The following is a 13,442-nucleotide window of genomic DNA, read 5'->3' as shown; positions in this document are numbered from 1 at the left end:
TTGTCTACCAGAAGCCAGACAATACAGCTGTGCAGCAATGCCAAGAGGAAGGGCACACTGGGCAAAATCCTGAAAACTCACCAAGGCAATATCACCTGGGTTGTTTGCGATGTTCCTATTTCTACATGCGTCTCTTAAGTTAAAAGAAATTATCTCTTCTTGTTTAAATAACAGTTATTTAACACTGTGACTTTTGCTTTCTACAAATGACCAAGAGGGAAAATAAACTCACATGCTGCACAGGGCAGGGGACCAGCAAGTTAAAAATAAGACTAGGACTAAAGCTCTCAAACACTATGCAGATACTTGAAGAAGAGAACCCTGCAGTTAAACAGAGACCCACTAGAAACTGTGGGTCCACAGGCATGAAGTTTCTTTAATGTGTTTTTGTATCAGTGAATCCAGCTAACTCCAGTTATCACCACCGCTGGCTGATCATACTGTGGCACTGGTTTACCCCATCCTCCAGCAAGGAAGTCACAGAGGGTCCAAGGATTCTGATCTCCCTACTTCCTCCAACTCTTCTCTGCTTTTTCTCAAATTCCTGATACAACTGTCAAATATCCTGATCTTTGACAGTTATCCCTTGGATGTTCTTGTGCAAAAAGACAAGAGGATATGGTTTTGAATTTAGCTGATGGTACAGGACGGTAACACCCAGCCAGTGTCTGAATATCCAGCTGTAGGAAAAAAGGGAATCCTGCAACAGGTTAAACGGGGATACTATGCTTCCTTAGTGTCTTGAGATGAGTAATCAAAAATGGATATTTTTCTTTTCCCCAAACAGAATGGGATGAAAAGGAACCATACAGTGTTGTTAACTTTGCATAACTAAACCAAACATTTAAAAAATTATGTTGGGCTTCCCTGGTGGCGCAGCGGTTGAGAATCTGCCTGCCAATGCGGGGGACACGGGTTCGAGCCCTGGTCTGGGAGGATCCCACATGCCGTGGAGCGGCTGGGCCCGTGAGCCACAATTACTGAGCCTGCGCATCTGGAGCCTGTGCTCCGCAACGAGAGAGGCCACAACAGTGAGAGGCCCGCGCACCGCGATGAAGAGCGGCCCCCACTTGCCACAACTAGAGAAAGCCCTCGCACAGAAACGAAGACCCAACACAGCAAAAATAAATTTAAAAAACAATAATAAAAAATTACGTTTGGTAGAATATTAGTGTTCTTGAGATACTAATAAAAAACAAAGACAAACTCACAGTGGTAGAAGTGACATTCTTTAAAAAAATTTTAGTATAAATGTAAAAAAAATAAACATATTAAGCCATTTTTCATGTCATTTTGAAACAGTCTCTGAGGTACTCCTGTGTCATAAATACATATAAAAATACTTTTTTTAAAAATCCAAATACATATTTTTAACTCATGAACCCTGATCGCTATTCAATAAATAAAATTATCTTTTTAAGTTTGGATAAAAAAGAATAATCAGAAAGAATTCAGCCTATAAAATATTAAATAGACAAATTTCTAGTAATTAAAACAATTTAGGCTATCGTAAGAATAGACTAAATAAGGTTAGTAGAAAAGAATAAGCCATCCAGTGATTGAGGCGTATTGATAGGGATTGAATTTGGAAGATGGTAAATGCGACAGTAAAGGTTAGATACTAGTTAATTTCCCAACATCATTTATTCAACAGTTAATTTGGGCAAACACTCATTTTGATCCCTACCTCACACCAATGTAATTCCACCTAGAATATGCAAAGATTTACATATAGAAAAATAAAAACTATAAGCATTCTAGAAGATACTGGGAATGAATATACTCTTGGGGTAAAAGGGGCCTTTTTTACATATAACAAAGTTTAAGATGACATCAAAGTCTTATGGACAGAAAAGATCTTGCAGTAAATTGAGCCAGTGAGAGAAAACACAAGCTGAAATACAATCTCCCAGAATAAAGAGAAAACATGATCTTATAGCAGTTTGTGAAAAATACTGAAAGGTAAGTATGAAAACAATGGCAATAGTTATTTCGTGGAAGAACAAAGAAACAAATAGGAAACATATAATAGACTCAAAGATAGCTTTCCCAAACAAAGACCTGAGTTAACAGAACAAAAGCACAGAGAGAATTGTTAAAAACCCATAAAGGAATGTGTCCAGGGTCATATAGCTAACTACTGATGGAGCTGGACTTTGAATCCAGACTTGCCTCATTCCCAAATCCATATTCTTTCTTATTTCCACATGTGTCAATCAGCCAGCAAAAAGAAATCTTTCTACGTGCAGTGCAGTACCCTGAACTGAATCCTAAATCAGAAAGGGGACATTATTGCAAAAACTGGTGAAATTCCAAAATAATCTGGAACTTAGTTAATAGTTACGTGCCAATGTTAATTTCTCAGTTTCTTTAATTACACCAGTTACGTCAGTATTAACACGAGAAAACTGGTTAAAGAGTATGCAGGTGTGAGACTTCATGGAAGTCTAAAATTGTTCCAAAATAAACAGTGCGTTAAAAGAAGAAATCTCTCAAAAATGATGCCTTGGGTACTACCTTAAAAACTTATAAGTAGAAAGATTCATTGCATAGCCAAATTTTTAAAAGGCCATGTTTTGCATTGAAGACTTTGATTATAACAGGTTCACTGATGATTGTTAAAAGAATTATCTGCTTCAATTATACAGCATTTTGAAAATACTTATATAACTTTTTCCATACATACCATTTTTCCTTTCATGTGGCTAAAACACAGCATACTGTGAATATTATTCTTTAAAAGCATAAGGTGATCTGGTGGCGATGAACTGCTTTCCATTTCTGCTAAAAACGTGACAGAAGTTCTGGGCTCATAACAGCAAGAATTAAATTTGGAGGCTTAATAGAACTGCCTGATTTTAGGAGCTGTCGGATACTGAAAGAATCAGGCCTTCAGAAATAAATGAATCCTAGGAGCAGAAAAGCTGAAGCATATAATTAAGTTGAAAATTCGGGATGGGGGATGACTAGGTAAGGAAAGAGGGGGGAAAAATACCAAGAAAGAGGGAGAGAAAAGCAAAATAAAGGACATGAATAAAAATCAGGGCTTAGGTGTCTCTAAAGAATTGAGATGTGATCAGTTACGGAATTGGGGGAAACAGTTGTATGAACAGTAGTAAATCGGATGGCATCAGGGCACTCACTAAAAGCCTGAGCATGAGCCAGAGATCTCTGGGGACCTTGATGACATACTCCTCTGCCCCGGTCACTTCTCTGAATTATCTTCTACTGTTCAGCCTCTCCCTCATGCCCTCCAGCCACCCTGTTTCTCCATGCTGTTCCTCAGGCAATGCAGGCCTTTGAACTTGCTCACCTCCCCGCCAGGAACGCTAACCCCCCCTCCCCCCGCTGGAACTACCATCATGGTTCATTCCCTCTCCTCCTCAACGTCCCTCTAATACTAACTCTTCAGTGATTTACTACAGAGAACACTCATACTGAACCCCTAGCATCCCACTTTCCCCTACCCTGATCTTATTTTCTCATAGCTGCCTCCACCATCTGACGGTAATTCCATCAAACATCTGTCTCCCTAACGAGTAGAATGTAAGCTCTCAGATGTTTGCCTGTTTTTTCCACTGATGCTTCCCCAATGCCCAGAATAGTGCTGGGTAGGGTTAGGGTTAGGTGCTCCATAACTTATTGGTTAAATCGGTAAATACATAAATGTGATTTTTCGTTAACATTATTTGAAGATGAGTAACAAAACACTGGTAACTTTTCCAAAGTTGGTTTTTGAGCAACCAGAGTCACTTTTTGTTTGCCTGTGTTTTCTGGGTGTTTTCTACACTGAACAATAACTTCTATAACGTTTTAAAAGGGGGTTTCGTTTTATGAAAAACTCGACAGTTATCTGTCTGAGATGATTTCAACTCAGGCTCATTCAATGTCAGAATCAGAAAGATACATTCTTTAGGGGCCTGTTCTTATGAACTTAAATAACATTTAGTTATTACCAGAAAAATCTTCCCATTATCAAAACTTTACATGAACAAACGCTCATTCGCAGGACTGCAAATCATACGATCCCAACTTGCGCATTTTAAGGATGAAGAAACAGACCTAGAAAAGCTGTCACTTCTTCACCTTCACTTTGAACACAGCTGATGAAGTGTTGAACAGGAGCTAGCTAGCCTGAACAAAGATGGAAACACTACAGAATGGCCTAGCTCAGAAACATTTTGCAATGCAGTAGAAGTCCAGGTTGAACATTTTCAGTTCACCGTTTAACTAAACCGTCATTTTCTTCAACTTATTCCCATGTCATTGCTCAAAGATGCTTGCGAGCAGCTTCATCGTATTCTTGGAACGGTCAAGATTCTCTTTGCCTTAAGATCACTAGCAGAGCAAACAACGTGATCACCAAGTATTTTAGCAAGCTCAAGGGCCACGGAACCTTCCAGAATCCACTCAACAGTCAACCTCTTGTGCCAGCCCTCTGCCTTCCCTCTTGAGAGAAGTTCAAGGCCAGCTTATTTTACAAATTTCTTACACTTTTCAGCAGATGAATTGTCAATTAACTCTCATGAAATCAAATGGAAGCAGCTTTCAGGGTCTGAAAACGTGCGGCTTCTCTTTTCAAAAAAGCATTAGCTGAAAAGTTGCATGTGTGCCACTGTTTTGTTATACGTTTGGAAAAAATCTGATGTCCTATTTTGTTCTCAGAGATAGCAGCAGCAGTTAACCCACACAAGTCCGTTCCCCAGGTCCCCCGACAGCCATCTCTGATACTAGAGGGGCACACAGGCAGATACTTTGGCAAAGAAAGTCTACAAAATGAAGTTGCTACAGGCCAGAACAACCATACTGATTTTTAGTACAATTCAAAACACAAGGAAACATCAGTTTCCTAAATGGCACACACTGAAATGGACAGGGAGATTACACCACAAAGAGTGGAGAGAAGGAAGACGATAAAAGACAATTACATTAGCAAACAGCTGAGCGTTCTTTTAGGCTGTTTATTTTTCAGGTTCGAAGAACCGAGAGGCTTGAATTAAGCTGCACTGTCCTTGTCTGAAAAATCTGAGAGCGCTCCTTTACGGACATTGTGCTCACAGCTGGAAGCCTGGGCATCCAGTAGACCTTCAGGAAATAAAGCCGTACAACCCTTTGGACATCCTCCTTAAAGCTCAAAGAGTTCTTTTTCCCAATTAATATTTCCCGCTCTCTCAGCAAACGGCAGATCTGTTTAAACTGCACTATAAACATATTATTTACCAATACAGCATTCAGTTTGCTACAAGCAAACAGTTTCCTTTGAAATCCTTAACGAGACGAAAATGCCTTTCAAGCCAGAGACTTCGGAAGGGAGGCTGGGAATCAGGACAGACCAGCTGGGACTTACCATGGCCCCCTCACTTCTTCTTTGGGCAACTTCTCTCTGCAGTCGGGCCACAGCCAACTTCTCCCTGGAGAAGCAAAAGCACATGGTTAGTTGACCATCCTTCTCAACGCAGAGGTACACCGGCCTGGCTTCAAAACATTCTTCTGAGGTCTCCAGAGGAATCCCTTCCTTGGTTTAGCTCACTTCCTCCACTGAACTTTCTATAAATATTTAAAGTGATTGGTCATGAGTGCATTGTTTTCACTGTGTGTCATGAAAGAGATCTTTTGCCTTGGATTTTATAAGAGCCAAACGAATGCTCAATGCCAACTCAAAGCTTCCCTTTAAGTTCATTAACATATATCATTTGTAAATAAATTTTCCATGGCTAAAATATTTCAGTTGTTCTTTCTGTATCAAGTTTGCTCATAAATATTTTCGTTATTCTTATTTATTTTGTTGCCCTGTGCCGATAACTGAATTTAATAAAGCAAACAAAATGTAACTCTGTACCATTCTCGAAATAAAAATAGAAAATCCTTTGCAGGCTTGCTACATAACAGGCATGGGGCTGAGCATTTTACCTGATCTCATATGAGCCTGAAAACAGCCCTATAATAGGTTTTATTATCCCCATTTCAAAGATGTGGAAACTGAGGCTAAGAGAGGCTAAATAACATATGGACTGTTCATATTTTCTATTTCTTCCTGATTCAGTCTTGGAGCCTCCAACTGGTAAGCAGTAATATTACAATCAAACTTTAGGTTCTCCTTAGTTCAAAACCGAAATAAAAATTCTGCGTGTCATTTTTCAGGGTCTAGGAAATACGAAAATATGGAATTGAAAGTCAAATTATTTAAGTATTCTTTAGTTCACAACAGGGCTCATTTTGTGTCCTTTATAATTGCAATTCTGATTTCTCTTACAAAAAAATCTAATATTAACCAAAATTTTAAGACTACTTTTGTAAAGTGACAGGTATCTTCATTTTGGCCAGCTTTTCAATTATTCTTAAAACAGCTGAGAGACGAAGTAGGGATGAGTGAACTCTTCCAGTAATTCTCAAATCTTAGTTCGAGCAAGAATTTTCTCTGAAATCCTCTACTGCTATCGAGGTGTGAAGCTATTGCATCCCTCAGCCCTCCCTCTACACAGGATTCAGCTACACGCAAACAGAGAGGAAGCAACCTGAATCCCAGAGGAGGGAGAGGATTTCTCCCCTTCTAACTGCTTGTGTCTTTGAAATGCCCAAGGCTATCAAGAAGGCATGTATTGGGTTGGCCAAAAAGTTCGTTTGGGTTTTTCAGTAAGATGTTAACACAAAGCCTGAACGAACTTTTTGGCCAACCCAATATTTTGGTTTGGTTAAAGTGGAGTAGTTTTTTTAGTAGGAACAGCTCTCTCTCTGAATAAACACCTAAAGACAGACTAGAAGGAGGAAAACTAGAGTCAGGAGACTTTCGGGGTATACAAGTTTTGGGAGCCTAGAGCAGGACCTGTGCTTATACCCTATGAGAGGGGCAAAAAGGTAAGCAGGAAGAAGCCAGAGAGAGATGGGGTCACGTGCCTCTTTTACAGGTAAACAAGGCAGAGAGCCTACACGTGTTCTCTGACCCAAGTCCCGATGAGCAGATGAAAAGGCAGAGGGAAGAGAAGAATGCGACACACTTCTGGCTTAATGTGAAAATTAAACACGTGGCAAATACTCATGAGGACAAAAAAAATAGAGAAGAACACACTTTATATTCTATGACTCAGTAAGTCCACTCTGAGGTATAAACTCAACAGAAACTCATATATATGTTCACTAAAAGGCACGTACTAGAATGTTTATAGGAGGACTATTTGTAATAACCTTAAACTGAAAATGCACACACCCGTTAACAACAGAATGGATAAACCTGAACATAGTTACACATTGAAATACCATAAACTACTGAGAAGGAATAATCAAGACATCATCACAACAATACCATTGAGTGAAATAAGCAAATGCAGAAGAGTATATATTTTATGATCTCATTCATGAAAGTTCAAAGACGGCATTAACTCCTACCTAGTTTGATAAGGTGAGAAAAAGAAATTAAAGACACAAATAACAAAAAGGAAGAGGTAAAATTGTTTATATTCACAGATGACATAATTTTCTAACCAGAAAGTCCTAAGGAATTTACAAAACAACAATACAGCTAATAATTTAGCAAAGTCACAGGATACAAGTCAATATACAAAAATCAATTATGTTTTTATGTATTAGCATCACACAACTGGAAAATTAAGTTTAAAGAATCTGTAATAATATAAAATACTTAGGGAATAAATGTAATAAAAGACTTAAACTGCTACATAGGAACCACAAAACACCGCTTAGAACAATTAAAGGAGATTTTATACATACACATAAAAGCACACACTTACCACATTCATGGATTGAAAGGTTTACTTTTACACTGTCAAAATTTTTACCAAAATAATCTATAAATTATTTCTCACTGGGATGTATAACTCCATGAAACTAAATAAAGAGAACCCAGAAGCTACTCTGGTACTAAGGATGATAATTAAGTTAATATAACAATACCTGAACTCATTGTTTTCTCTGTATACTGAATACGGAGACATTTAACTTCTAGTCTAAACTCTAATCCACACTGTCTTATATTTTCCTTGACTGTTTATTTAGTATATCTTTTCCTCTAAATAAGTTCCTCCTTGACCACAAGGGTGGCAGCCAAAATTGCTGACTGATGCATTTCTGCACGTGGTCAGTTGTGGTGTAGTCGGTGTAGTGCGGTGTAGCTGTGGTATAGCACTGTACCAGCTGCTGCCCTGAACGCTGAGATCACATTTAGTCCATCTCTATAACACCTACTAAGGGCCATTTAGCAGAAACAAAATAAATGTTTGCGATTTGCTGAGTGACGAATCAGACACAGAATCTATTACCAATTTGCCCAGCATGATAGAATTTCTAATAACCACCAATTCGCATTTACGAGTACACAACACACACACACACACGCATACACAATGATTCCCACAGGGCACCTTCTGGTTCTAGTTGGCCACAAAAGCTTTTTACACGCATTTTAAAATTATGATAAGCACAGCTTCCATGGACTACCAGGTAAATATCTGAGTAAGCGTCAACAAAGTAAATTCCTATATAAGGACACTGAATGAGGGGATAATAGTACAGCAGTTCTCATATATTTGGGCCACAGGACCCCTCTGCATTCTGAAAAGTTACTGAGGACCCAAAAGAGCTTGTTTACATGGGTTATAGCTACTGATGCTGACCAAAAGACTTTCTGTTCAAGTAGGTTACGTTCATAGATATTTACCATATATAAATGAAAACAGGTAGTTTTAAAAAAGTTACCTATAAATTCATTAAAAATTAATAAATCCATGGTAACATAAGTAAAACATTTTTATGAAAAATATTATATTCCAAAACAAGAATAAATTTCATAAGAAGAGTGACACTGCTTTAAAATTTTGCAAATATATCTTTAACATCTGGCTCTACAGAAGATAGCTGGAGTCTCATATCTGCTTCCGCATTCAACTTGTTGTGAGAGCACGTCATATAGCTTCTAGAAAACTCCACTACACACCAACGAAAGAATGTAAGGAAAAAAACGCAAATACTAGCTTATGAAAATAGTTTTGACGTGGTGGATCTCTTAAAAGGGTCTTGGAAGCACCCAGCATCCCAGGCCCACACTTTGAGAATTTCACCCCAAAGACAGATACAGAACTAGAAATGGAAGGCGTTCTGGAAAATGTCCTGGAATCATCATTTCTGATTGCTGAGTCTTCAGAGAAAGATTTAATATATATACCGATAGCCTACTAATTTTTTAGAAGAGCAGTTTAGCACAAAAAAGACATTTCTAGAAACAGAACAAGAGTCTGTCTTATCACTATCATCCTACCGAATAATAAAAAAAATTCTAATACAGTGTAAAGGTTAGGAACATCACTATTTTATCCTTAAAATCGATTTCCTTTATCACACTATTAGGAAATATCACATGGTATAGGTGCTTGTCAAATCGTATTCAGTCCAATTGGAAAGAAAACTCCAATGGTTTTAGCCATCACATAGTTTTTAAGAAGGAAAATATTAATAAATCATAAAATTTTGTAGTCTGCCCACACATTTTATTTTTTGGCCTTCAATAAAGTATGACTGAACCAACATAGAAAACCAACATCTCGGAAGCGGCAGCACATTAGCCACTTGATCTGGTGCAACAGAGAGTAAAATATGTAAAACTAGAAACGTCAACTTTACTTTTGACCTACCGCTACGTGAGCAGAGATGTGCCCGACTTCCAACAGCCACGTGGAAATGTGTGACACAAACGTGGAGAATCTCAGAGTAGTCTGGGTCACAGGAAGGATAATCCCCAACCCTAACCCTGCTCTCTGGTCATCCTAATTTACAAATTGGAAAATCGCTTTAGTCTACTTTACGGGATCTACTCTCATTCAAAGCAGCCTGGTGGTGAAGGACAATTTGCATGACCAACAAATACAAATGCCTCTTTGGGTCCATGCTCTGTAATTGTTCTAAATCATTTATTCAGGAAATGCAACATATATAATGTCATGGAGCAAAGACTTCTAAGGGTTCCGAATAACAGCCCAGGGTTTTCTACAGGGTGGGTGGGCAAGACCAGTGCCAGTTAAGTTCCACTACAGGAGGGGCACCACAATTTTAGGTACTAGGAGCTATTTTATGTAGTAGGCCTCTGAATCATATTTCCTTTGAAAAGAGGGTTTCACACCAGAAAGGTTCTTTCTTGAGGTTCAATACTTTGTATCTCCCAAATCTTTCAAGTTTCTGGTATTCCATGTGTGTGCAGTTTATGGCAGCAGGAGTTTTTCTTAGTAGGAATAGTATTTTTTTGTGTATGAAAGAAGAATTGTCATTCTTTATTAAAATTAAGGAAGTAATGGAGTTGAATGGGTGAAATTATCTACGATCAAATTCTTAGGATTTCTAGATGTTAATATTTCTGGGCTCAAATTATGAACTTAAAGTATTAAAAATAAATGGGTCTTTTTTTTTTTTTTTTTTTTTACAGTAATCTCATCTGCTCTTGGGTTTAGTAGTCCCTTGGCAAACCGTTATCTTCAAACCCCCATGGTCCCGATATACGTGTGAAACCAACTGGGACCATCATCTTTTTCATGCAAATTCGGGGCTGTTAAAAACAGCTTTGTGTAAAAAATAAGGAATCCTTGCCTTGCATGCTACCCAAGGCAAATTAAACACACTCCTAAATACTTGTGTTCCTATTTGAAGGTCTTCGCTCATCTGCTAAAAACTGACAACTGTGCTTTTGCAATACGTCTCTGTTTTGTTTTGTGTTTGTAGCAAAGCCAGTAGCTCATTATGAAGGGGGTATGACTTTATGATTGCAAAACAAATGCCCAGAGATATTTTATCAAGAGCTGTGGACCCTTACTTACAGAACAGGGATAAAAGAAGGATGTAAAGAATAAACACACAATAAAACAAACGTGATGACAACACTTACTTCTCTTTCAGTTAAATGCAAAGAGAATCTTTCCCTCCAAGAAGGATGAAACAGAGCTACATTTTTATTCAATTTTATGCACAAATGGCGAATTAGTCCCAGGTTTCTAAATCCTTCAGTGCAGCCGCAGACAATCTCAACTAAAGATCATAACGAACAACAACAAAGTTATTTACGTGAACCACGGATCTTCAGAAAACTACAGATACATCTACAAGTTAAGCCCGTGGAAAGACTGCCTACAATGACGCCAACAGGATGCTGGCATTTGTAAAAGCCAGAAAAGACCTGCAAAGGTTTGGATGTTTAGAAAAATGTTCCCCGAGGGGTAAGCAGCTTTCGAAGGGGGACTGTATTCAGCTTGTGATGTGTGGAGACGTCCGACTTCAGGGCACCGAGCAGCCATCTGTTGTAGGAGTGGGGAAGGCAGGCCTGTCTGGAGACAAATCAGTGTTCCGTTGCCATTTTCAAGGAAGCCCTGCACCCATCCTGAATGGGTAAGGATGACGCCACTGTGCAGCCCTGCTCTCCACCAGGCAGATGGTACCCCCCGTGAGGCTGCCCTGGAGGAAGGGCCGCACTGGCACTCAGTGTGAGTGTGGAGAATTACTTCTACTTATTGTGAGTCTCATCACCCCAAACTGCTCTATACACACAATGCATTTGAAGGGTGCCGATCGAAATGCACCTCCAGGAAGCTGTCAGTACAGTAAATACTCTGCCAGCTAATCTGTACAATTTCTACTTGAGTCTTCTAGAAAAATAAAGCAGAACAACTAAGCAGGCTCACACATGTGTTTAAAAAGAAAAAAAACACATTATGGGGCATCTTACAAACCCAAAGTCAATTTCCTTTACTGTGGGAAAGAGACTGGGCTACTAAAGAATCTTCTAATATCCCCCCAAACTGGACCTTCATGTTAGTTTTGGTCGTGAGGTTAAGCTCCTATATTCTAAAGTATTTAAAACTCAGTTATTTTTATGTATTATATAATATATACATCTATCTCTATTTTACTTTATTTGGAATATTCTGCTGATTATCTAGAGTAATCCAATGATGGTGGAGATTCTAATTCATTCAGCAAACACTTAAAGTTGAGTTTAGGCACTGGGAAATAAAGATAAATAAGATGGTTCTAAATTCAGAGAGCTCAGGGTCTAACAGACAGAAAGCACACCTAGGCACACCTGTGTCATAAGATGCACTAAGCGTAACGTGAGTGCTGGGTATTCAAAGTTGTATTCAAAGCTAGCTTTTAAAATAAATGTTAGGTAATGATTTTATCAAAAAATAGAAAGTAAACTGCCTTGAAATGGGAAGGTGCGTTCTCCTATTTCTAAGAGAGTTATTTTTCAAATTTCATGCTTTTTAGCAACAAGTCATATAGAAAAACAGGTCTGTTTCCACAAGTCTTTTAATTATAGAGAATCTCTATTATAGGTCTTGATTCCACTATTCCCTAAATTCCCTAAGTTTGGCACGTGATGGTACTGGACTTCAGTTCAGTTCCAAGTCCTGCCCCTTTGGGTCATGGTCTTATCCAGGTCACTTTTCAGAGACACTCGACCGACTTCTTCAGCCTTTTCCATTCCGATACATCATATCGCAATTTTGAAAGATAAGAGTAATGGTTACTATCTATTGAACAGTTAGTATGTCAAGCACGGTTCTAGATACATGAAATATTTAAACCTCCAACAATCCCATGAGGTAGGTATTATTGTCATTTCCAGGACACACAGCAATGCTTCTCAAACTTTTTCAGAATCTTCTTACACTCTGAAAAAAAATCTTTGAGGACTCCCAAGAGCTTTTGTTTATGTGGGCTATATCTATCAATGTTTACGGTATTCAAAATGAAAACCAAGACTCTAAATATATATTAATTTACATATATTTATATATAGTAAAATACAAATACTATATATATTAATTTATTTGAAATAACAATAAAAATTCCATTACAGGTAAACAACATATAATTGTGAAATACAACTATAGATTCCAAAACAAAAATTAGTAACAAGAATGGCAGTGTTTTATAGTTTTGCTAATGTCTTTAAGGTCTGGCTAACAAAATCGACATCTGGATTCCCATATCCACTTCTGTACTCAGGATATTGCAATGTTAACATGTTGAAAAGCCTCCGGCAAACCACTGTATGCCCATGAGAGTGAAAAAGACAAATAACATCTTAGTACTCTTAGAAAAACAGTTTTGACCTCTGAATTCTTGAAAAAGTCATAGGGCCCCTGGAGCCCCCGGTCCACAGTCTGAGCGCTGCTGATGTACGGTGACACCTATCTTCCACGGGGAAACTGAGGCTCAAGTAGGCTGGGAAACATGCCCACTGTGCCTTAGCTGTTAAATTTAAATACAACCATGCATGTTTTTCCAAATCTGCAAAATAGTGATGAATACTTATTTAGTTAAAATTTCATTTGCTAGAACCTGTGCCTCTGTATTTATCATCACCTATTAACCACCGCCTCTACTGCTAGAGAAGGAATCAATTGAAACAGGCTGGGACCTGGGACCTGGGACCCTTTGCTACA

General features: G+C 38.4%; 1 protein-coding gene across 8 annotated transcripts in view; it reads right to left on the bottom strand.

The window, feature by feature from the left end:
• Window positions 1–13,442, bottom strand: part of NCKAP5 (NCK associated protein 5) — a 992,075-nt gene that overhangs the window by 563,266 nt on the left and 415,367 nt on the right. For 7 of the 8 annotated variants that reach the window (XM_032638276.1, XM_032638275.1, XM_032638280.1 and 4 more), the window contains exon 4: window positions 5,348–5,411. The exons of the other annotated variant lie outside the window; for it this stretch is intronic. In XM_032638276.1, coding sequence (XP_032494167.1) covers window positions 5,348–5,411 — 64 coding nt within the window. The remainder of the gene's footprint in view (window positions 1–5,347; window positions 5,412–13,442) is intronic. 8 annotated transcript variants of the gene reach the window in all.

This window comes from Phocoena sinus, chromosome 7, assembly GCF_008692025.1.
Source record: "Phocoena sinus isolate mPhoSin1 chromosome 7, mPhoSin1.pri, whole genome shotgun sequence".
NCBI lineage: Eukaryota > Metazoa > Chordata > Mammalia > Artiodactyla > Phocoenidae > Phocoena > Phocoena sinus.
Note: the sequence above shows the minus strand (reverse complement) of the source record. Positions and strands in the feature narration are given on the sequence as shown.